The following is a 24572-nucleotide window of genomic DNA, read 5'->3' as shown; positions in this document are numbered from 1 at the left end:
TGGTCTAACTCCCCTTTATTAAGGCCTTTCTTCAGTTTATGATGTGATGCTAACTGACCCTCTTTGTAACATCATAAGGTCTTGAGTAACTTATGGAATACAAACTAGCATTTATTTCTGCAAATCCCCTCAGCATATCATTACAAAGCACTTGCATTAGAGATGCAGAGCTTGAAACATGGCAACTGTTCAATAACTAGGAAGAAGGAACGTAAAGGGAAAGAGGGACAATTAGAATTTTGGAAATAGTTGTAGCTGGTCTTTGTTACTTTGTGGGTTCTTCTTTTTCCTGCCCTTTATCCCCCCAGTTTCACCCCCCTCCATCACTAGATAGGAAAGAAAGGATAGAGTAGAGAGAGGGAGAGGAAGATGGAGAAGGAGAGGGAGGAGGGAGGGAGGGAGAGACAGAGACAGAGACAGAGACAGAGACAGAGACAGAGCAGAGACAGACAGACAGACAGACACACAGAGAGATCTCCTAGAGTTCTCTTCTTATTTCTTCATTGAGCAGGACTACTAACAAACAACATCCAACATCCCCTGAATTACTAAAAACACCAACACCTGTCTCTCGGTGCCCTAGTGTTGACATATGCTATTAGAAGTTCCCAGAATTCTGAACATCACACAATCATAAAAACTATCTGCAGCTGGCAAAAATCACACCTCTGCTAGAGCACTAGGCAAATCATAGTCAGACGCTGCAGACTGTCTGAAGCAGCCCCACATCTCCAAACCTAGGATTAAAATGAAAGCACATTGTTATAATATTTCTATATTTTTTAAAGAAACTAGAATTCCATAGTTTTCAAAAACGTCACTACAAATAGTTATATTAGTTGTTTGAGAAATTCATACATTTGTATTTTGCTCTTATTCATGCCCAGACTCCTCCCAGATACATATCCCCTTATGTACCAATCTAGTTTTGTGTCTTTTTGTTTAACTCAAATGAGCCTCATTTGTGGCTTTCACATATTCTTGGATCACTACTAGATTTTAAAGGTCTTGTGAAGGTGTTTAGCATAAAGAAAAGGGTAAAAAGTAAGGCTTTCTTTTAAATTCTATATCCTAGTTTAATATTTGTCCTGAAGCTTTGGATATTCTCAAATCACAACACAATACGATTGCAGTGATCTATGTCCTTCTGACACTTGGGAATGTTGGGGCTATTTAATCACCTAGCTAACCCTTATTTTGATATCAGTCATTTATCCACACTCATGCAGCCACTTGGTGCCAGGGTTGTAACTGAAGACCTCATGATGACCTCCTGACCATGTGTTCTTTAACTTCCTTATTATATGTTTCTGAGGACTCTGTGTGAATCTAGTGTGAAAAAGATGACGCATATCAAAAACATCTCCAAGAAGAAGGGGTAGGCGTTCCATTTTATTACCGTCAGAGAATTCAGTAATAACGGCATTTTTACTTTCTTTAATTTTGCAAACTTAATATAAAAAACTTGCAAATAGATAAAAACACTTATCCATCATCAAGAAAACAACAACAACAACAACAAAAATCCTTGAGAGAATGGAATTTATTTCCATTGTACCTTGATTTGGTTTGCGAAAACACTTCAGTTAAAACAACTGACACTGTAACTGGAAAACTACCACTTACTTGATTTTGACAAAGCATTAGCTAGTTTTTCTGCTCCCTTGTCCTAACTCCTGTCCTCAGCCTGGTCCTCAGGCTCCATATTAGGAAATACAAGTGGAGCAAGAAGAAAATGAATGCATCAATTGGTGTTCTGCACACAAAAGCAAAATGGCACTAGGAGTGAAGTGACTTCAATATGCCTTCTGCCTTGCTAATGGAAACTAAGATCCCTTTGAAAATGAAACATAAGGACAGATTTAGAGAGCACCCTCCCTTGTGACTGCCCGAAGCATGTTAGTAAATTTCACTTTCTATTGAATGTGTATAAACTTTCAACAATAGAATAATGCTAACTTGAATATTGTATTTGGGAATAGTGGCTTGTAGCAACAAATAGAACATGAGAAAATGAAATCCCATGTTAGACTTGATTCTTGTGAAATTCCCTTCTCCCAGTAGAGCTAATTATAAAGCAGCAGCTACTTTTACTTTCCTACATGTGTTTAGCAAATGGGAGGAAGATAAAGATTTTTTTTAATTTGCTTTTTGTTGGAGCTGTCTGGCTAGTGTTGACCATACTTGGGTTGTGAAAACATTAGAGCATGTGTCAACCTCTTTGACAAGTGAGCCTGTGTCTTCCCATGTTACACACGATGTTGTTCAGTGTTGACAACTTGGCATGGTCTAGCCAGCTAGCATGCTCATGGAGGTTATCTTAATTAGCTTAATTGAGTTGGGAAGGACTTTCTATTGTGGGTGGCACCATTCCCTAGGCTTGGGTCCTAGACTGTATGAAAACTGAGGAAGTTAACGAAGCAAAGCACTCCTCACTGCTTCCTGACTGAGGATAGGGTGTGACCTGCCCCCTTAGAATCCTACCATTGTAAGTGCTGTCATGATGGGCTACCCACAAACGGAGCTAAAATAAATTCTTTCAAATTGCTTTTTTTCCCCAGGGAATTTTACTCATAGCAATAGAAAACAAAGACACAGGCCATAGTTTTACCAGGTACCTTGGTGCATGTTTCTGGACAGTGGGAGAAGGTTGGAGCGGTGGTTTTGGAAATATTCTACTGAAAGAGTTTGAGGAATTTTCTCTACTCAGTTGCAACCCTACAATGATGATTCCTGGGAAAGCCAGGAGTGCATGATGTTTCCTGATCAGGGAGGAGGGTCAGAGGAGAGCATACAGACACCCTCCAGTAGTATATGTCCTTTCCTGATGGTACATTCCCAGTCAAGACCCTCAGCAAAATCACTGTGAAGAATGGAGCGGGTAAGGACACTGTTGCTGGCCATAGAGGCACATATCTGGACTCCTAGTGCTCAGGAGGCTGAAGCAGGACGTTCATGATATCAGACAAGCTATCCTATCTCAAAGAAAGGAAGGGGAGAGAAAGAGAGAGAGAGAGAGAGAGAGAGAGAGAGAGAGAGAGGAAGAAAAAGAAAGAAAGGAAGAAAGAAAGAAAGAAAGAAAGAAAGAAAGAAAGAAAGAAAGAAAGAAAGAAAGAAAGAAAGAAAAACAGACAGACATTGGATTTCCCTTTGGGGGTCCAACTAGTTTCTCAGAATTTATTTTCTTGATTCAACAAATCCATTCTGAGCACTCATGCTTGCCTGGTGCCCTGCTGAGCACTTGTGCAGTGCTGAATGGGCACTTAGGTACATCTTCCATGGCAGTATCAATGGTAGAAACCATGGACAAAATAAATGAGATCTTTTGCATTTCAAGTGCTATGCCCTGGAGACAGGAGCTTGTTTTGTTTAAGGAAGACCTCAGCTTTACAAAGCAGTAAGATAGCTCAGTGGGAAGGGGTGATTGCCTCATGAGCCTGAGGGCCTGAGTTCTAGCCCCAGAACCCACTTAAGTTAAAGGTAGAGGATAAACTCCACAGAGCTATCCTCTGATTGCCACATGTGTGCCACAGCGGCAGACACACATTTATAAATACTTATCATATCAAGCACTATGATAAGTAAGGTCTATTAAAAGTGTTCTCATTTAATCCGATACTTGAACAAAAGAAAGAGTAGTAGCACAATTCAGAAAGCGGAGGAAGGGACATTAGGATGTGTCTTAGTCAGGGTTTCTATTCCTGCACAAACATCATGACCAAGAAGCAGGTTGGGGGGGGAAAGGGTTTATTCGGCTTACACTTCCATACTGCTGCTCATCACCAAAGGAAATCAGGACTGGAACTCAAGCAGGTCAGAAAGCAGGAGCTGATGCAGAGGCCATGGAGGGATGTTCTTTACTGGCTTGTTTCCCCTGGCTTGCTCAGCTTGTTTTCTTATAGAACCCAGGACCACCAGCCCAGGGATGGCACCACCCACAATGGGCCCTCCCCACTTGATCACTAATTGAGAAAATGCCCCACAGCTGGATCTCATGGGGGCATTTCCTCACCTGAGGCTCCCTTCTTTGTGATAACTCCAGCTTGTGTCAAGTTGACACACAAAACCAGCCAGTACAGAATGTAAGGACCACAAGGGCACACTGTTAAGCTGGGAGAGTCTACTGATGAGTGCAGGTATCTGTCCTCTCATTTCAGGTCCAAATACGCAGCAAATGCAGGTGCTAAGGGATCAGGAAAGCACCCTCGAATCAAATGAGAGACAGATGAGAGACTAAGTCCTGGCTGCAGGTAGCCTAAGCTGGTCCAAATGACATGGAAAGCTGACAGGTGAACCCTGCAATTTCCAGACACAGAGCAGGATGCAGGGACTATTCCACAAAGTTGGAGTCCAGAGAAGAGGGCTATAAATAGGCCTGGTTTGGAGGCTTTGTGCCCATGAGGCAAACATTCAGTGATGGAGGCAGGTAATGACAGCTTTGCTCACTCCTGTGAGTCAAGCCGTTGAACAGTTACTCAGTTTGCTTCTATAATATAACCCCTTCCTAAGAGGCATTATAACCTATCCCATGTTCTGAGTCATGCATAAAACTGTTTCGAAGTGGAGCCCTGAGTGAGAAGTGCAGGTGGTTTGTCAGAGTGGGCCTTCCCTTGGGACCAAAATGTCTCATCCCAGAAGGCCTTGGATGCTAGTTTGCTTGAAGTGAGTACAGATACTTAGCAGGACTGGCCACCCTCTGAGTCAGGCTGTAATCTGTGCTGGCTGGCCCAGGTTCTTGTCTTCTGGTAGCCTGTGAGATAACAGTTAAGCATCCCAATTTATAAATATGTCCTCTGAGGCTCAAAGTGTATCCCCTGGGAAATGATGTATCCATAATCAGCCAGGGACAAAACCAGGATACTCATCCACTGCTGACAGACCTCACTGTTTGTTGTTGTTGTTGTTGTTGTTATTGTTGTTGTTGTTGTTTTGTTTGACACCGAGAGTCCCATACTAGGAGGTCTGTTTATATGATTGCCTCTCCATAAATATGAAGGAAAACAGGATACATGCAGACTAGGTTTGACCTCTCTCCCCATGCTAGTAGCCTGCACTCCCACAGTGATGGAGTATGGGGTTGTAATGCCAAGGATCCAGCTGTTACCTCTGCTTTTGTTCTCCATTCAGTGCTCCCGAAATTGCAGTGGAGGCTTCAAGATTCGTGAGGTTCAGTGCATGGACAGCCTGGACCACCACCGGAGCCTGAGGCCGTTTCACTGTCAATTCCTAGCTGGCGCTCCTCCTCCACTGAGTATGAGCTGTAATCTGGAGCCTTGTGAAGAATGGCAAGTGGAGCCCTGGAGCCAGGTATGGCACCCAGAAGGGACATGCAGCATCTCGGAGACTGAGTCGAATAGACAGACCATGAATTGTTGTATTAACACATGAGTGTAGGAGTTACAGAAGACCACACTGGAATCATGCCAGAGATTCAGTTCCACTTGGTGACCCCACACTGTATGGGGGAAACAACCAGCTTGCAGGAGCTGAGAGAATTCCGCTGGGAAAATGATATGGTATGTTGTCAGCTATGACAATGAAGTGCTTTATCAGAACGTGGTCTCACAATGGACAAACTGTTTAATCAGAGGCCCTGCTGGGGATATGAACACATGAGATGATTCAAAAGAGACTACTTTGATGGGCAATGTATAATAATAAAGAGCCTTGCACACTTGTCCAAGCCTTCTTCAGTCAGGCTGAGAATAATGGTCAGATACTTCTCACCCCATATCATTTTAGATTCATATCTCAGTTAAATACACAGATGACTGCACAAATAAAAGAGAGATTTAAAAAAACTCTGCTGAATTTGGGTGTCTAGAACATGAAAACAAGGTTATTTTTCTCTGGGAAAATATGATAGTGTCATTTGCCAGTAGATAAACATATCAATGGCTACTCCCAAGTATACCCACACACCAAACAAAGATGAGAAGCCAAAACTATAATGCATTGTGAGTGGGGGGGGGGATATTTTATTGCTTACTGTAATTCTCACAAGGACATAGGCGGTAGGTCCTATTTGTTCCATTTTATAGATAAATTTTAACTCAATGGTTAAGAAATACACCTGAGGTTCCACAATGAGAAAACAAATGACTAAGTGCTTTTCAAGTATCAGTCAGGCAGACTTTGAGTTTGGTGCCTACTCCCTTGTAGAACTTGGCTCAGTGAGAGATGAGCAGAGAGATAACTAGGGGGTAGGACTGAGTCGTTCACCCTTTCATGGCTACCTGCAAGGCACACAGGAAGAGAACAGATATGAATACAGTGAAATTATTCAAAATAGGCCACTCTGATGATCAGTGTATAATATTGTCAGTCAGCCTGACAATAATGGCCAGATCCTTCTCACCCCATATAATTTTAGATTCACAGCCTGAAGACAGAGACTTAGCACAGAAAACTGACTCCCCTGGGACAAAGTGTCCCCTACTTAACCCTGGGCCACTAACTCATTAGTTCATTCCTAAGTATCCGAATCACTCTGTGGTGTTTTCTGGGGTGATGTCAGGAGAGTGGGACACTGTCCTAGATTTCCCTATTTCCCCTTCTTCTCTTTCTTACTAAACTCTAGAGTGGAGTACCTGTTGTTCCCATCCCCTCCAGGCCTCCAAGTTCCTCTCACATGCTAAGCCTAGACTGGACATGCTCAGGCAAAACCTTTAAATCCTTGAAAATTTTGACAAAGAGTTGAGATATCCCACTCAGAGAAATAGCATTTTCAGGCTATCAGAGATGAGCAGTCAAAGAGCAGTAGAGGTGGCACAGGTGGCACACGATTTAGGCTCAGCCCACGAGGAGGAGGAGGAGGAGGAGAAATACAAATATCTGTGAGTTCGAGGCCAGGATGGTCTACATAGTAAATTCCAGGCCTGGTGGGCTGTATAGTGAGACCCTGGTTCAATGTCCTCACAATGAAGATCAGCCAGGTCTTTCTTATTATGGAAAAGATATTATCTTTGTATTTCCTCAGTAGCTTGGGAGCCCTAATATTGATCTGTTCCCCCAAAGGATTCCTACAACCAACTCTTCTAAATGTCTTTGTTCTGAGAAAACCACAAAGTTGGAAGACATCTCTTTGAAGACACAATGGAGATGGGAACTGTAACTCCTGGAGCTGTTCAAATATTGAACACCCTTAGATGTTGTCATTAACCTGTCTATTTAATGGCTTGCTGCCCTGAGAGTATTCTGGGCCCATTTGAGAAATGTCAGATATCTCACACTAATTAAAGGGTCCGTGTGTTTTAGCTGTGGCAACACCTCTCCATCAGTGGTAGTCAGATGTTAGTACATTTCAAAATCATCTTGTCAACATATAGAAGAATGGGATGGTCCACAGAGGGTCCAATTAGGGGATCTCCAGTGGGAAACTCTGAATATACGATGAGATGATGGTGATACTGCTGGTCTGAGAATCCACAAATCCATCCTAGTTGTTTTACCCTCTTTTCCTTCTACTTGGTCAAGCGATCCTGAATCCATCTGCCCATATACAGAGCCACAGACTCCCAGGGTAGAATTCTACTTTGTTCCTCACATGGGGTTAGAAACAGATTGAATAAAAGAAAGCAGGGTCTAAATTGAGTCTCAAAACTGGAATTTTCTGAAGGTAACATGTCAGGACATTTATTAAGCATATATAGCTAATTGCATGTAATATTCCTGCTTTCTGTGATACATGAGATATAGATATCTCATGTGACGAACTTGACCTTGATAAGATAACGATAGTTTGTTATGGTTGTAACCATGTTGTAACTAGGCACTTTCAAGGTATTCTCATTGTTTCTCCTGTTTTTGCATTACTTTTCAGCATTTATTAGTAAGTTAATTTCCTCTTAGAAACATCATATGCATGAGACTACGTGTCATATGAAATCATTCCGATAAGCAACAAGCTGACATTTCGGTAGCATAGCCCTACAGGAATCCACCTTGCTATCTTGAGTTTCTCTTATGAATATTATAATCTGTGTATTACATTCCCAGCAAACCCATCATTTTACTATCTAAAGACAACATCCTTTCTCAAACCTTATATAGTTTGGAAAGAAGACTGTCATATTTCAATATGAAGCAAGCAATGTGTCTGTCTCCTTGAAGGGTGACATAATCATATATTTTTAAATTAAAAAATGTATTTATGTGTATGAGTGTTTTGCCTGTATGCATTATAGCATAGGTGTTCCTGGTGCCTGAAGAAGCCAGAAGAGAGCATCAGAACTCCTGAAACTTGAGGTATAGGCGGTGTGAGCCACTACATGGGTGCTGGGAATCGATCCTGAGCCCTCTGGAAGGACAGCCAATGCTCTTAATCGATGATCCATCTCTCCAGCCCCATAATCACAAACTTAAAAACCTAAATTTTACATTTTTGTTATTGAAAACTTGTGCCACAGAGAAAAACTGATAATATGGCTGTTCTTTTACATTTGATATGTAGATAACCTCACATATATACTAGGAAAACATTCCTTTCAGGAACTTGCAAAGATGCTCCAGGTTCTCATACCAATATTAAGTTCTCTAGTATATAGCTGAAATGAGCAGAAAGTTTGCCTCTATCATTGAGTGTACCTACGTTTTACCAAGTGCCTGTGTTGTGTGTCAGTGTTCTAGGTCCTGTGGAGGAGGTGTTCAGGAGAGAGGAGTGTCTTGTCCTGGAGGCCTCTGTGACTGGACAAAAAGGCCTGCAACCACTGTGCCCTGCAACAGACACCTTTGCTGTCACTGGGCCACTGGGAACTGGGAGCTGGTAAGAGTTGGTTATAGGTGCTTTGTTCCACCTTGGTTTTCTACAGAGAAATTTTACAGCACATTTTCAAAATTTGAAACTTTCCTGGGAGACAGGCTGGCTTTGGGGTCCAGGGATAGGCATGTCATTCTGCCACAGGTTCAGATGGAGGTACAGATTGGAAGGACTGTGGGGCTCAGGCAGAGTGGAATAGATCCCATGTCTGCTGGGCTCTGTGGGGGTCCCAGCTGGTGTGGATACTGGGGCAGGGGGTCTCACCTGTGTTTCTAGTTATGGCAGATTTCCTGTGAGAGAGGTAGTTTAGGGAGCAGGTGCAGGCACGCCAGTCTTCCATGAGTTCAGGTGGAGATGCAAACCAGAAGGACATTGGAGCTCAGGGAGAGCTGGACAGATGGGTGGGCGAAGGGAAGCTAACCTGGGGTACGGGCGTATATCTTGCAATGCTGGTGAGTGTTGTGGTTCACAGGCGTTACATTTAGATAGGAGTATTGATTGCCTTCTTCCCTTGTCAGCCTACATTGCTCCTCCAATACCATGGGAGCTAGTCCTCAGGTAGGAGGCTGCCAGATCAGTTCCTCTACATCCTGTATCCAAAGTGCATGCTGTCTTCAGCAAGAGCATCTTCCTTTCCTTTTCCGGAAGGCACCAGGGCAACAGCAATAGTCTATATTGCACTCCCCTGAGCTGATAGATTTCCCATGCCTGGCACTGAGAATTTTGTTAGGCAGTCTATGGTTTTGAAGATAGCATTGTTGCTCCAAGTGGCACTGTTTCAATTACATTATATAGATATATATGCATGTGCTTATTAATTGATGGATTGATTATATGTAATTTTAAATAAGTATAAAATAATTCCCTATAGAATTTTCAAATATTCATAGTGCTGTTTCTCCCCCTCTTCCCTCTTCCTCTGGGTTGCCCTCCTTCCCTGATCCGCAGTAAATTTCTCCCAACCATTTTTTTTTTTCATTTCTCCCTTTATAGCAATGGTGTCCTATTTTTATATGATGCACCTGAATGTATGTTGTATGGGTGTGCAGGCTTAAGTGCAGTGCCTTTGGAGGACAGAATCCTTAGAGCTGGATTGTAAGCCACCTGATGTGGGTGTTGGGACCCAAACTTGAGTCCTCTGGAAAACTGGGAAGCACCCATAACTGCTAAGCCATCTTTCCAGCCCCTCTACCTTAGCTTCCCTATGCATTTTTTCCTTTGGACACGTAGTAGATGTTCACTACTTGTACCTGGTATGTCACCTGTTTCCATGCCTGTCAGGTCATGTGTTTCCATGTAGCTGATATGTCACATGTTTCTTTGTGCTTCATTTGCATTGCTCTTCACCATATACTACCTCCAGACCTGTCTGTCAAAAGTTGTCTCATTAGCTGCTGGGAGTCCATGTTCATTATCTGGAGTTTAGAAGAGATGGAAAACTACTTTTAAAAGAGAAAACATCAAATAACAAAAATATTCCAGATGCCCAAGGCCTATAGAAAGGTTATTTTGGCCCTCAAGCCCTTGAGTTCTTTTCTTAGACTTAAATATAGTCGCATATTGAAGCTTTAGGCTTAGTCTGACTTTGTGAGTCTAGACCTTTCTTCTGCCCACAAAGCAGTTTGCCAGATGGCCAGCCTGTTTGATGGTGAAGTAAACAAAATAATTAAACTATAAGTGAGAGAAAGATTATCATCCTAGCATTAATTATGGAGGGGGATAAACCTTCCATATCCCATAGACAAAGTCTGCCAGTGTTGTCATTTATCCGACCTGAGTTCTCTAGGAAATAGGTTGATGATTAATGTGAGAGGGCCCAGTACCCTGAGGACAGTGCCCACACCTCTGGGCAGGTGGATCTCGGTTATGTAACTGAGCAAGCTGGAGGGGAACCCAGGAAGCATCATTCCTCCATGGCTCCTGCTTCAATTCCTGCCTCCCTGTTCCTACTTCAGCATCCCTAGATGATGGACTGTAGCCTGGAAGCCAAATAAAGCCTTCCCTTCCCAAGTGGCTGTGGTCAGCATTTGCCATGGCAACAGGAAACCAAGCCAATACACTTAGTCTTCATGCAACAATCTCTTCTTCCAGATAAAGAAAAAGAAATTGGGATTACATTGTCTAGGATGATAAACAGTAAGCCAGAAATCCCAAATTCCTCCAAATGCTAGTCAAGGGTTCTCTCAGAGTCTTGTTTTTGTAGTCTCTATCTTTCTTCCTTCTGGCCTTTGTTCCAGACTTATTGATATGGAATGTTTTACATGAGTAGGCATTTCATTGTTTCTTGCCAATACTTATGGAAGACTTAATAAAGTTACATTCAGATTTAGTCATGGAAACATGCTGCTCACTGTTAAACTTCATGCTTTTTATACAGTAAAATAAAATAGATGAGTAGTCATAAAGAAAAAGTCGAATTTGCCATCTGTGAGGTCTATGTGAAGAATAAGGTTTGGTGTTCAGAGCTGATTTGTAGTATCCCTGTCTGGAAATTCTCTTCTCTAGTGTTCTGGGTCTCCAATCATATTTCAAATAGTAAATGGATTCTTTTAAGCTTAATGACTTTCTTCTCATTTAGTGACCTTTTGAGCTAGTCTGTCAGTGGGTATTTGTTGAACATCATGCTCATTGCTGTGAAGCACCAAGAGTGGAGAACTTGATTCTACTCTGATATTTTTTGCTCATATAAGAAGTTAAGTCTGAGAAATAACAAATAATCTTTCACCAAAATGGCGTCAAAAGCAAAGAAGGAAGCTCTTGCCCTTCCCAAAGACAAAGTGAAGGGGTTGAGAGATAAGAAGGTAGTGCTGAAGGCATCCACAGCTACAAAAAGATCTGCACATCACTCAACTCCCAACGGCACAAGTCCCTGTGGCTTTGGAAGCAGCCCAAATACCCTAGAAAGAGCATGCCCAGAAGAATCAAGCTTCACCGATATGCTGTCAACAAATTCCTCCTGACCATTGAGACAGTCATCAAGAAGACAGAAAACAGCAACAGGCTTTTGTTCATTGTAGATGGCAAAGCCAACAAGCAGCAGATCAAACAGGCTATAAGGAAACTCTATGGCATTGTTGTGGCCAAAGCCAATACCCTGATAAGGAATGACGGAGAGAAGGTCTATGTTCAGCTGGCTCCTCACTGTCATGTTCTAGATGTTACCAACAACATTGGGATTATCTACACTGAGAACAGCTGGCTAATTCTAAATACACACCTTTCACACAAGCCAATAAAACAAAACAAGCAAACAAAAAAAGAACTAACAAAGCATGGTATAAAATCAAACACATAAGTGGGTATGTGCATCATAGTAGCCAAAGCATGGAGTCTGCATAAATGTACCTCAATGAATGTAAAAGCAATGTAGAACAACCATAAATGGAACATTATTCCACCTTAGAAAGGAAGTCTACACACTGCAGCATAGATGAGCTAGCAGTAACTATGCTAACTGAAATAAGTTAGTCACAAATGGGCCACTGTCTGCTTCTACTTAGTAAGATACCTAAAGAGATCAAAGGACATACAAAAGATATAATGATGTTTGCCAGGAGTTGGGGTACAGATAGAAGGTGGTGATAAGTTGTTTTAAAATACAGTTTCCGGAGACTGCTTTACTTAGGGAAGCAGAAAGCCGGCCTGAGTGGGGCCACAGGCCTCTTCCTGTCTGACCAGCACCGGGGTGGCTGGGGAGCGGGGTCAGCTGACACCCGCCAGCTACCCACGACACCTGCCACAGGATCTTGAGACTTCTGGTGAGTGGAACACAGCATCTGCTCCAATCTTTAAACAGTGACAATGATAACAACTAACCCCAGAGATTACCAGATGGCAAAAGGTAAACGTAATAATCTTACTAACAGAAACCAAGACCACTCACCATCATCATAACCCAGCACTCCCACTTCGCCCAGTCCAGGGCACCCCAACACACCGGAGAAGCTAGACCCGGATCTAAAAGCATATCTCATGATGATGGTAGAGGACATCAAGAAGGACTTGAATAACACACTTAAAGAAATACAGGAGAACACTGCTAAACAGATAGAAGACATTAAAGAGGAAGCACAAAAATCCCTTAAAGAATTGCAGGAGAACACTGCTAAACAGGTAGAAGACATTAAAGAGGAAGCACAAAAATCCCTTAAAGAATTGCAGGAAAACCAGACCAAACAGGTGATGGAATTGAATAAAACCATCCAAGACCTAAAAAGGGAAGTAGAGACAATGAAGAAAACCCAAATTGAGGCAACGCTGGAGATAGAAACCCTAGGAAAGAAATCTGGAACAATAGATGCGAGCATCAGCAACAGAATACAAGAGATGGAAGAGAGAATCTCAGGTGCAGAGGACTCCATAGAGAACATCGGCACAACAATCAAAGAAAATACAAAATCCAAAAAGATCCTAACTCAAAACATCCAGGACAAAATGAGAAGACCAAATCTACGGATAATAGGAGTAGATGAGAATGAAGATTTTCAACTCAAAGGACCAGCAAATATCTTCAACAAAATTATAGAAGAAAACTTCCCAAACCTAAAGAAAAAAATGCCCATGAACATACAAGAAGCTTACAGAACTCCAAATAGACTGGACCAGAAAAGAAATTCCTTCCGACACATAATAATCAGAACAACAAATGCACTAAATAAAGATAGAATACTAAAAGCAGTAAGGGAAAAAGGTCAAGTAACATATAAAGGCAAGCCTATCAGAATTACACCGGATTTTTCACCAGAGACTATGAAAGCCAGAAGGGCCTGGACAGATGTTATACAGAAACTAAGAGAACACAAATTCCAACCCAGGCTACTATACCCAGCCAAACTCTCAATTACCATAGATGGAGAAACCAAAGTATTCCACGACAAAACCAAATTCACACATTATCTTTCCACGAATCCAACCCTTCAAAGGCTAATAACAGAAAAAAACCAATACAAGGACAGAAACCACGTCCTAGAAAAAGCAAGAAGGTAATCCCTCAACAAACCTAAAAGAAGACAGCCACAAGAACAGAACACCAACTCTAACAACAAAAATAAAAGGAAGCAACAATAACTTCTCCCTAATATCTCTTAATATCAATGGACTCAACTCCCCAATAAAAAGACATAGACTAACAGACTGGCTACAGAAACAGGACCCAACATTTTGCTGCTTACAGGAAACTCATCTCAGAGAAAAGATAGACACTACCTCAGAATGAAAGGCTGGAAAAAAATTTTCCAAGCAAATGGTAGGAAGAAACAAGCTGGAGTAGCAATTATAATATCTGATAAGATTGACTTCCAACCCAAAGTCATCAAAAAAGACAAGGAAGGGCACTTCATTCTCATCAAAGGTAAAATCCTCCAAGAGAAACTATCAATTCTGAATATCTATGCTCCAAATACAAGGGCAGCCACATTCATTAAAGATACTTTAGTAAAGCTCAAAGCACACATTGCACCTCACACAATAATAGTGGGAGACTTCAACACACCACTTTCACCAATGGACAGATCATGGAAGCAGAAACTAAACAGGGACAAAGTGAAACTAACAGAGGTTATGAAATAAATGGATCTGACAGATATCTACAAAACATTTTATCCTAAAACAAAAGGATATACCTTCTCCTCAGCACCTCACGGCACCTTCTCCAAAATTGACCACATAATTGGTCACAAAACAAGCCTCAACATATACAAAAATATTGAAATTGTCCCATGCATCCTATCAGATCACCATGAACTAAGACTGATCTTCAATAACAAAATAAATAATAGAAAGCCAACACACACGTGGAAACTAAACAACACTCTTCTCAATGATACCTTGGTCAAGGAAGGAATAAAGAAAGAAATTAAGGACTTTCTGGAGTTTAATGAAAATGAAGCCACAACATACCCAAACTTATGGGACGCAATGAAAGCATTTCTAAGAGGAAAACTCATAGCTCTGAGTGCCTCCAAAAGGAAACTAGAGAGAGCACACATTAGCAGCTTGACAACACACCTAAAAGCTCTAGAACGAAAGGAAGCAAATTCACCCAAGAGGAGTAGACGGCAAGAAATAATCAAACTCAGGGGTGAAATCAACCAAGTGGAAACAAGAAGAACTATTCAAAGAATCAACCAATCGAGGAGCTGGTTCTTTGAGAAAATCAACAAGATAGATAAACCCTTAGCCAGACTCACTAGAGGGCATAGGGAAAGTATTCTAATTAACAAAATCAGAAATGAAAAGGGAGACATAACAACAGACCCTGAAGAAATCCAAAACACCATCAGATCCTTCTACAAAAGGCTATACTCAACAAAACTGGAGAACCTGGATGAAATGGACAAGTTTCTAGACAGATACCAGGTACCAAAGTTAAATCAAGATCAGGTTAATGATCTAAACAGTCCCATATCCCCTAAAGAAATAGAAGCAGTCATTAATAGTCTCCCAACCAAAAAAGCCCAGGACCAGATGGGTTTAGTGCAGAGTTCTATCAAACCTTCAAAGAAGATCTAATCCCAATTCTTCACAAACTATTCCACAAAATAGAATCAGAAGGTACTCTACCCAACTCATTCTATGAAGCCACAATTACTCTGATACCTAAACCACAAAAAGACCCAACAAAGATAGAGAACTTCAGACCAATTTCCCTTATGAATGTTGATGCAAAAATCCTCAATAAAGTTCTCGCTAACTGAATTCAAGAACACATCAAAACAATCATCCTTCCTGACCAAGTAGGTTTCATCCCAGGGATGCAAGGATGGTTCAATATACGAAAATCCATCAATGTAATCCATTATATAAATAAACTCAAAGACAAAAACCACATGATCATCTTGTTAGATGCTGAAAAAGCATTTGACAAAATCCAACACCCATTCATGATAAAAGTCTTGGAAAGATCAGGAATTCAAGGCCCATACCTAACCATGATAAAAGCAATATACAGCAAACCAGTAGCCAACATCAAAGTAAATGGTGAGAAGCTGGAAGAAATCCCACTAAAATCAGGGACTAGACAAGGCTGCCCACTCTCTCCCTACCTATTCAACATTGTACTTGAAGTCCTAGCCAGAGCAATTAGACAACAAAAGGAGATCAAGGGGATACAAATCGGAAAAGAAGAAGTCAAAATATCGCTTTTTGTAGATGATATGATAGTATACATAAGTGACCCTAAAAATTCCACCAGAGAACTCCTAGGCCTGATAAATAGCTTCGGTGAAGTAGCTGGATATAAAATTAACTCAAGCAAGTCAATGGCCTTTCTGTACACAAAGGATAAACAAGCAGAGAAGGAAATTAGGGAAACAACACCCTTCTCAATAGTCACAAACAATATAAAATACCTTGGCGTGACTCTAACTAAGGAAGTGAAAGATCTGTATGACAAGAACTTCAAGTCCCTGAAGAAAGAAATTATAGAAGATCTCAGAAGATGGAAAGACCTCCCATGCTCATGGATTGGCAGGATCAACATTGTAAAAATGGCTATCTTACCAAAAGCAATCTACAGATCAATGCAATCCCCATCAAAATTCCAACTCAATTCTTCAACGAATTAGAAAGGGCAATCTGCAAATTCATCTGGAACAACAAAAAACCTAGGATAGCAAAAACTCTTCTCAAGTATAAAAGAACCTCTGGTGGAATCACCATGCCTGACCTATAGCTGTACTACAGAGCAATTGTGATAAAAAAAAACTGCATGGTACTGGTGTAACGACAGACAAGTAGACCAATGGAACAGAATTGAAGACCCTGAGATCAACCCACATACCTATGGTCACTTGATCTTTGACAAGGGAGCAAAAACCATCCAGTGGAAAAAAGACAGCATTTTCAACAAATGGTGCTGGCACAACTGGCGGTTATCATGTAGAAGAATGCAAATTGATCCATTCCTATCTCCTTGTACTAAGATCAAATCTAAGTGGATTAAGGAACTCCACATAAAACCAGAGACACTGAAACTTATAGAGGAGAAAGTAGGGAAAAGCCTAGAAGATATGGGTACAGGGGAAAAATTCCTGAATAGAACAGCAAAGGCTTGTGCTGTAAGATTGAGAATCGATAAATGGGACCTCATAAAGTTGCAAAGCTTCTGCAAGGCAAAAGACACCGTCAAAAAGACAAAAAGACCACCAACAGATTGGGAAAGGATCTTTACCTATCGTAAATCAGATAAGGGACTAATATCCAATACATATAAAGAACTCAAGAAGGTGGACTCCAGAAAATCAAATAACCCCATTAAAAAATGGGGCTCAGAACTGAACAAAGAATTCTCACCTGAGGAATACCGAATGGCAGAGAAGCACCTGAAAAAATGTTCAACATCCTTAATCATCCGGGAAGTGCAACTCAAAACAACCCTGAGATTCCACCTCACACCAGTCAGAATGGCTAAGATCAAAAATTCAGGTGACAGCAGATGCTGGCGAGGATGTGGAGAAAGAGGAACATTCCTTCATTGTTGGTGGGATTGCAAGCTGGTACAACCACTCTGGAAATCAGTTTGGCGGTTCCTCAGAAAATTGGACAATACTACCAGAGGATCCAGCAATACCTCTCCTGGGCATATATCCAGAAGATGTTCCAACCGGTAAGAAGGACACATGCTCCACTATGTTCATAGCAGCCTTATTTATAATAGCCAGAAGCTGGAAAGAACCCAGATGCCCCTCAACAGAGAAATGGATACAGAAAATGTGGTACATTTACATAATGGAGTACTACTCAGCTATTAAAAGGAATGAATTTATGAAATTCCTAGGCAAATGGATGGATCTGGAGGGCATCATTCTGAGTGAGGTAACATATTCACAAAGGAACTCACACAATATGTACTCACTGATAAGTGGATATTAGCCCAAAAACTTAGGATACCCAAGATATAAGATACAATTTGTTAAACGCATGAAACTCAAGAAGAACGAAGACCAAAGTGTGGACACTGTGCCCCTTCTTGGAATTGGGAACAAAACACCCATGGAAAGAGTTACAGAGATAAAGTTTGGAGCTGTGAAGAAAGGATGGACCATCTAAAGTCTGCCATATCCAGGGATCCATCCCATAATCAGCTTCCAAACGCTGACACCATTACATACACTAGCAAGATTTTGCTGAAAGGACCCAGATATAGCTGTCTCTTGTGAGACAATGCCAGGGCCTAGCAAACACAGAAGTGGATGCTCACAGTCAGCTATTGGATGGATCACAGGGCCCCCAATGGAGGAGCTAGAGAAAGTACCCAAGGAGCTAAAGGGAACTGCAACCCCATAGGTGGAACATTATTATGAACTAACCAGTACCCCAGAGCTCTTGACTCTAGCTGCATTTGTATCAAAAGATGGCCTAGTGGGCCATCACTGGAAAGAGAGGCCCATTGGACTTGCCAACTTTATATGCCCCAGTACAGGGGAATGTCAGGGTGGGGGTGGGTGGGTGGGGGACTGGGGGGGGGAGTGTATTGGGGACTTTTTGGATAGCATTGGAAATGTAATTGAGGAAAATACCTAATTAAAAAAAATACAGTTTCCATTTGCTAAGAGGAAAACGTTAAATAGAGGCTTGGTATACCCTGAGAATGTTCTTAAAGCTGCTGCAGTGTCTATGTAACAAAGCTTAAAATAAACCATAGTGTGGTGGCATGCACCTGGAACGCAGTACCAGGAAGCTGGAGGCAGGGTGATCATAAATTGAAGGCCAACAGAGCTGCATACCAAGACCTTGTCTCAAAAACAAAACAAAAAAGGAAGTGTGTGTGTGTGTGTGTGTGAATTTACAAAATAGCCATAATCTCTTACACTCTTAGGAATTACCTCAAGGAAGTTGACTCCACACATCAGAGAACTCACTAGCATATAGGCTGTAGTCATTCCAACAGTCTCTAATGCAGAACTCCTCCTAAACTCACGCCTTGGACTGACTCAGATTTCAATTACAGCAGTGTAGTACTTTATTACAACTCGGTCTCACAGTGAGCCCAGCTCCAAAGGGCTCTTGAGAATTTAGACTGTCTCTCAGTTGACTGTTGTGGGTTGCTCCCTTGATAGTCCTGGGGAAGAACTTTGAGCCTTTCTGTGTTTCTCTTTCAGTGTAACGCTTCCTGTGGTGGTGGCTCTCAGAAGAGAACCATCCATTGCATCCCCTCAGAAAACAGTACAACTGAAGATCAAGACCAGTGCCTCTGTGACCATCAAGTCAAACCCCCAGAATTCCAAACATGCAACCAGCAAGCCTGCAGGAAGAGTGCTGGTAGGTCGCTGGGCTGCTCGGGTGGAGCAGGGCTGCAGTGAAGGAGACAATGTTGTATCCATCCTTCCTCATGATTCAGCTTGAGAATAGTTCCCCGGCTCCTTTGCAGAACAGAAAAGCTTGATGCTACAGAGGCTAGACAGCAGCCTTGAGACCAAGTGATAGGAGTTAATAAATTTTGATTTATTTTTTGATTTGATGAGTTACTGTATTTGTACATCTGATCTCCTGTCTCGGAGCATATTTGTGCTGATGGCATCCCACACAGATTAGAATTACTTTGGGTTTCTTTTTTAGATGTCTGAGAGGTATTTTAGCCTTTCTCAGGAATCCATCTAAGTATAGAATTATCTATAAATATAAATATACTGTCTTAGGTCAGGTTGCCCAGAAGCAATCTCTGAAGTGAAAAATATACCATTTATATCATATATACATACATACATATATATCTACACACATATATGTATGAATGATTCATATATATTCATGTATATATACATATATGTGTATATATATATATATATATATATATATATGATTCATTAAGGACATAATCTCAGAGAAGACAATTAGGGACATAAAGAGAAACAGTGACAGCCAGGATGGCCCAGTACATGAAGCTCTCTTGGGGTACCTGAAAGGAATTGAATTTGCCAGCATTTAAGACTTCATACTAGAGACAAAGGTATTCTTCTGGTAGTCTGTATAAGCATTCTTTCTAAGAATCAGGGTATCTTGGAATTAAAGAAGCTAAGAAGGACAGAAGCTTGGAATTGTGCAGGTAGGAGAAAAAGTTTGCACTTATTTCTCCTGAGGCAAAAAGAAGCTGTTGAAGTCTCCAGAGGAGGGAAGTGCAGGGAATAGTGTTTCTGGCATGTCCAAAGTCATCTTCCTTGTTCAGCTCAAGCTGAGCAAGTCATGTTGGGGAGACTTCATGGTGTAGCTACTGACGTTACTAGAAGACACACTCTCACAGCAAACTCCCTACAGTCTTTCTACCCTCTCTTCTACACTGTTCCCTGAGCCTTACGTGTTTGCCAAAGTCGATGGGAAAAGTCCATGAAGCCTCAACCATACACAAAGAACTGCAGGCAACTGAGAAATGGTGAGAGTGCTAGACATAGTCTTTAGCACACCAAATGGCTATTCAATACGAAGTGGTCAGCCCTGTAAACACACATCCAATTAACATTATACAGACTGAACAAGTGGTATTTAGGAATATATATGTATTTATGTATATATTTCTGCATATTAACAAAAAAGCATGAATTTGAAGGAGAGTAAGCAGGGGTGTATGGGGGGGGGGGGGTTAAAGGTAAGAAAGGAAGAGGAAAAAAGTTCTAACTATAGTCTCAAACATTTAAAAACTGAAGAAAGAATGAAAGAAAGAAAAGAGGAAGGAAGGAGAGAGAGAGAGAGAAAGAAAGAAAGAAAGAAAGAAAGAAAGAAAGAAAGAAAGAAAGAAAGAAAGAAAGAAAGAAAGAAAGAAAGAAAGAGGAAGGGGATGGAGAGGGGGATGGGGAAAGGGAAGGGAAGGGAAGGGAAGGGAAGGGAAGGGAAGGGAAGGGAAGGGAAGGGAAGGGAAGGGAAGGGAAGGGAAGGGAAGGGAAGGGAAGGGAAGGGAAGGGAAGGGAAGGGAAGGGAAGGGAAGGGAAGGGAAGGGAAGGGAAGGGAAGGGAAGGGAAGGGAAGGGAAGGGAAGGGAAGGGAAGGGAAGGGAAGGGAAGAAGGGGAGATTCTAGCTACTCAGTAGAGGATTGAGAATGAGCCAATTAGGAGACTGCAGTTTATTCATGTAAAGGGGAATGAACAAGACAGAAGTGCAGGTAGAGAGAAGAGATCCAGGTGCTACTTGCAAGAGTCTGGATTTTGTGGTGGGGGCGGGCAGAGGAGATAAAGGTTTGTTCCTGAATTTCTTAACCAGGTGGCAGAGATGATGAAATTACTATGTTGGGGTGGGATTGGGAATAGGAGAAAGTCGTGAACTTGAGCTAAACTGTGTTTGTGAAGGGCTTTGCAGATCACTTACAAGTGGCCTGTGCTTTGCTTAGTGCTTAGGTGTGGAGTCCAGGAAAGAAATCTGGGTTAGGAATCCTGATCACAATGCACTGGAGAGAAATACTGTAAATATGATTGCCACCTGTCCATTCTTTCTGACCTTTTGCACCTGATGGTAGTTTCTGTTGTCCTCACTGGAAATATGAAAGGAAACCACTGAGAGCTCATTTCCAGAGGTGCCAAACTCTTACCATTCAGAGTGTGGTACCCAGACAAGCTGAATTGGTATCTCCTTGGAGTTTGCTATAGATAGTTGTAAGGAGCCGCCCTCACATTCGCCATTATAAGATGGCGCTGACACCCGTGTTATAAGTAGTAAACAAGCAAGCTGCGCATGTGCCGGGGTAGCTTTCCACGCCATGTGCTCTGCCTTCCCCGTGACGACAACTCCGGCCGATGGGCTGCAGCCAATTAGGGAGCGACACGTCCGAGGCGGAGGACAGTCCTCCATAAAAGGGATAGGGCTCCGCCATTTCTCTCTCTCTCTGGCTCTCTTCTCCACTGGCTCCTGAAGGGGTAAGCAATAAAGCTTGTGCCACAGAAGATTCCGGTTGCCCTGAGCGTGTTCTTACCAGGGGGGACAAAAGCGCGGGCAATAGATAGTGAATTACAGAACTCACCCCTTACCTACTGAACCAGACTGTGCCCTTAAACACCCCATAGATGATCCAGGTGCCTGTTGGAATCTGAAGGGCATTCTACTGAAGATCAAGAAGCCACATTTGAGATGATCTTTTCATCCCATTCTATGACTTTCTATTTAAACCATGATTTTTAAGAAGTAGACACTAATCTCTCCCATGATGTGGTTTTTATGAAATTAAAGCAACCATCTGGTCTAGTTCAATCATGCCTATTATTATGGGTTATGTTTAATATATATATATAGAGAGATTATCTTTAACTGTTCTTTTGCTGGATGATAAAATATTCAATAACTAAAAACTGAACTAAATGTAAAGATTATATTTTTCATCTTGAAATCTCACACTGAATAGATCATGACTAACAGCTGGCAATTGATGTAAATAACAATGAATTGCCGTCATCAGTAATTATCAAGGCAACAAAAATTAATTACTAGCTTCATGCTTACTCATAAAGGCACAATAAGATAGAACAGTTGCAAAAAATAAATATTTGATTTAAGGAGCCAACCACCTACCTGATGACTTACATATCAAGAAGCTTTGAAAGTGAATCATTCAATACCAGGATTCTTGTCATCTAGGCATCACAATAAATACCCTATCTCCATTATGTAAGACCTGGTATGAATTCACAAAAGATACATCACTTTCCTACAGGACATTTTACGTTTAAGGCACCATCTGAATTTTAAAATATTTTTGAGGTTAAAATAATGTCATAGTTTCTTTCTTCCCTTTCCTCTGTCTAAATCCTCCAAAGCGCATCCCTTGCTCTCTTTCAAATTCACCTCCATTTTTTAAATGGTTGTTGTGTATGTGTGTGTATATGCACATATACATGTGTGTATCTAAATACATAAATACAACCTTCTCAGTCTGTATAATGTCATTTGTATGTGTATGTTCCCAGGACTGACCACGGTATAGGATAACCAGTTGGGTTTCTTTTCCCTGGGGAAGACTCTTGCTCCTGCTCTCAGTATTCTAGAGTTGCCTGTAGTTCTTTGTGTAGGGTCGATCCCTGCCTTGCTTCCCCATATTCACTGTGGCAGAGGGGATCAGAAAGCAGAAAGAGCTAAAGCTAGCTGTGAGATTCCCACATCTCCTCAAAATTCGAGAACTTACATTCATCTCTTTAAATTTTAATAACTTAAAATCTGCATTAAAACTACCATGTCCATTGTCATATTATAAAACCTTTTATAAATATCTATGGGATTTTATTTTAATCAAAATTATTATACCTAAATTTTTGCTTGTTTGTTTGTTGTAGTGCTAATCATTGGACTTAGGTCTTTCTATTTGCTGGGCAAACACCCCACCACTATATTTCTGGCCGCACTCCAGAGTTTTGTTATAATTTTTGTTCTTCCTATTCAGTTTGAGTGATGAGGAGTACAAAAGATTTAATAATAACACAACAACCCAACATTTGAGTCTGCAAATGTTCTGCTGAATTTTTCAGTTGGGTAGGACTCATTCACTCACATATTCCTCAAACACTGTTGGTTAGAAGACACTTCTCACAAGTGCTGAATGCTGTGACTAAGATGTCCCAGTCTTCAGGGAGCACCCAGTCTTATGGAAACTGTCAGTAACATTGAAATGTTCTTTCATGGGCAGAATATGGTTTCATTAACTTAGACCCAGCTGCCTGCAGGAGAACTGGAAGATAATTGTCGTTTTAACTATCCAAGTATGCTATTGAATAGACAGAGGAAAATTGAGATGGCTCTCCAAGCTGCCCCTGATTACAAGCATTGTGTGTCCTTCAGGGCTGGGCTCCAATTGGCTGATGAACAGAAGCCTTCATTGTTTTACAATATTGAAGAGAACTGGTATAATTAAGCCCTGCTGTGATGTGAGGTTCACGGTCATTGCCTAAATGGCTTGCTAGACATAGACCAGAAACAAACTACCAGCATCAGCCCTCTCTGTCTTCTACTGTTGCTTCAGGATCTCCTCTCTGAAACTGTAAGACTCTAGAAGCTGGTGTTTTCAGGGCTCCAACAGCCTATGTTCTCAATGTCAGGCAATATAACCAGGCTTTAGTAAATCTCTTAAGTCATTAGATATTAACATAACGTGACAAGTGAGCAAATGAGGTTGTTCTGGTCATGGGACACTTGTTTGTCTAAGTTAATCTCCCAAGTCTGCATCACCAGCACAAGAGACTCATTCTCTTGCAGGCAAAGCTTCAGAAACACTGAGATGACGCCATATTCCAGCTGCATGGTACTGGGTTGCTAAGTTTCTCAGTTTTTAAAAGAGAAGAATATTGGTGTCATCTTTGTTCATCTCCAGTTTGGACTATCATGTTGGTGACGCTCTATGCATGTAGCCTCTGATATTGCTAGGAAATTTGATCTCACAGCAAACTCTCTGATCTTCTGGATCTTAAAATCTTTCTGCCCCCCTCTTCTGCAATTCTCCCTGAGTCTTAGACATGGGAGTATTTTGTAGATGAATCTATCCATTTGGGCTAGATTAGGCTCCACAATTCGGGATTTTGATTTGGTGTGAATTTCTTTTTTTAATATTTTTATTACGTATTTTCCTCAATTACATTTCCAATGCTATCCCAAAAGTTCCCCATACCCTCCCCCACTTCCCTACCCACCCATTCCCATGTTGAAAATAGAAGTTTCATTAATGAGGGGTGAAGACTCCACTTATTTGTGTGTATCAGGACAAATGTTTATAAGTTGTTACTAGTGGTTGTACTGACTAGTTTTGTGTCAACTTGACACAGCTGGAGTTATCACAGAAAAAGGAGCTTCAGTTGAGGAAATGCCTCCATGAGATCCTACTGTAAGGCATTTTCTCAATTAGTGATCAAGG

General features: G+C 41.4%; 1 protein-coding gene across 1 annotated transcript in view; it reads left to right on the top strand.

Moving 5' to 3' along the window:
* Window positions 1-24572, top strand: part of Adamts12 (ADAM metallopeptidase with thrombospondin type 1 motif 12) — a 315274-nt gene that overhangs the window by 284862 nt on the left and 5840 nt on the right. The window contains exons 21-23 of the mRNA XM_085831415.1: window positions 5128-5307; window positions 8621-8764; window positions 18859-19018. Coding sequence (XP_085687541.1) covers window positions 5128-5307; window positions 8621-8764; window positions 18859-19018 — 484 coding nt within the window. The remainder of the gene's footprint in view (window positions 1-5127; window positions 5308-8620; window positions 8765-18858; window positions 19019-24572) is intronic.

Source organism: Mus caroli, unplaced genomic scaffold (assembly GCF_978045245.1).
Source record: "Mus caroli unplaced genomic scaffold, Mus_caroli_1 scaffold_16, whole genome shotgun sequence".
In the NCBI taxonomy this organism is placed as follows: domain Eukaryota; kingdom Metazoa; phylum Chordata; class Mammalia; order Rodentia; family Muridae; genus Mus; species Mus caroli.
The sequence above is the reverse complement of the archived record's forward strand: the minus strand, read 5'-3'. Positions and strand labels throughout refer to the sequence as shown.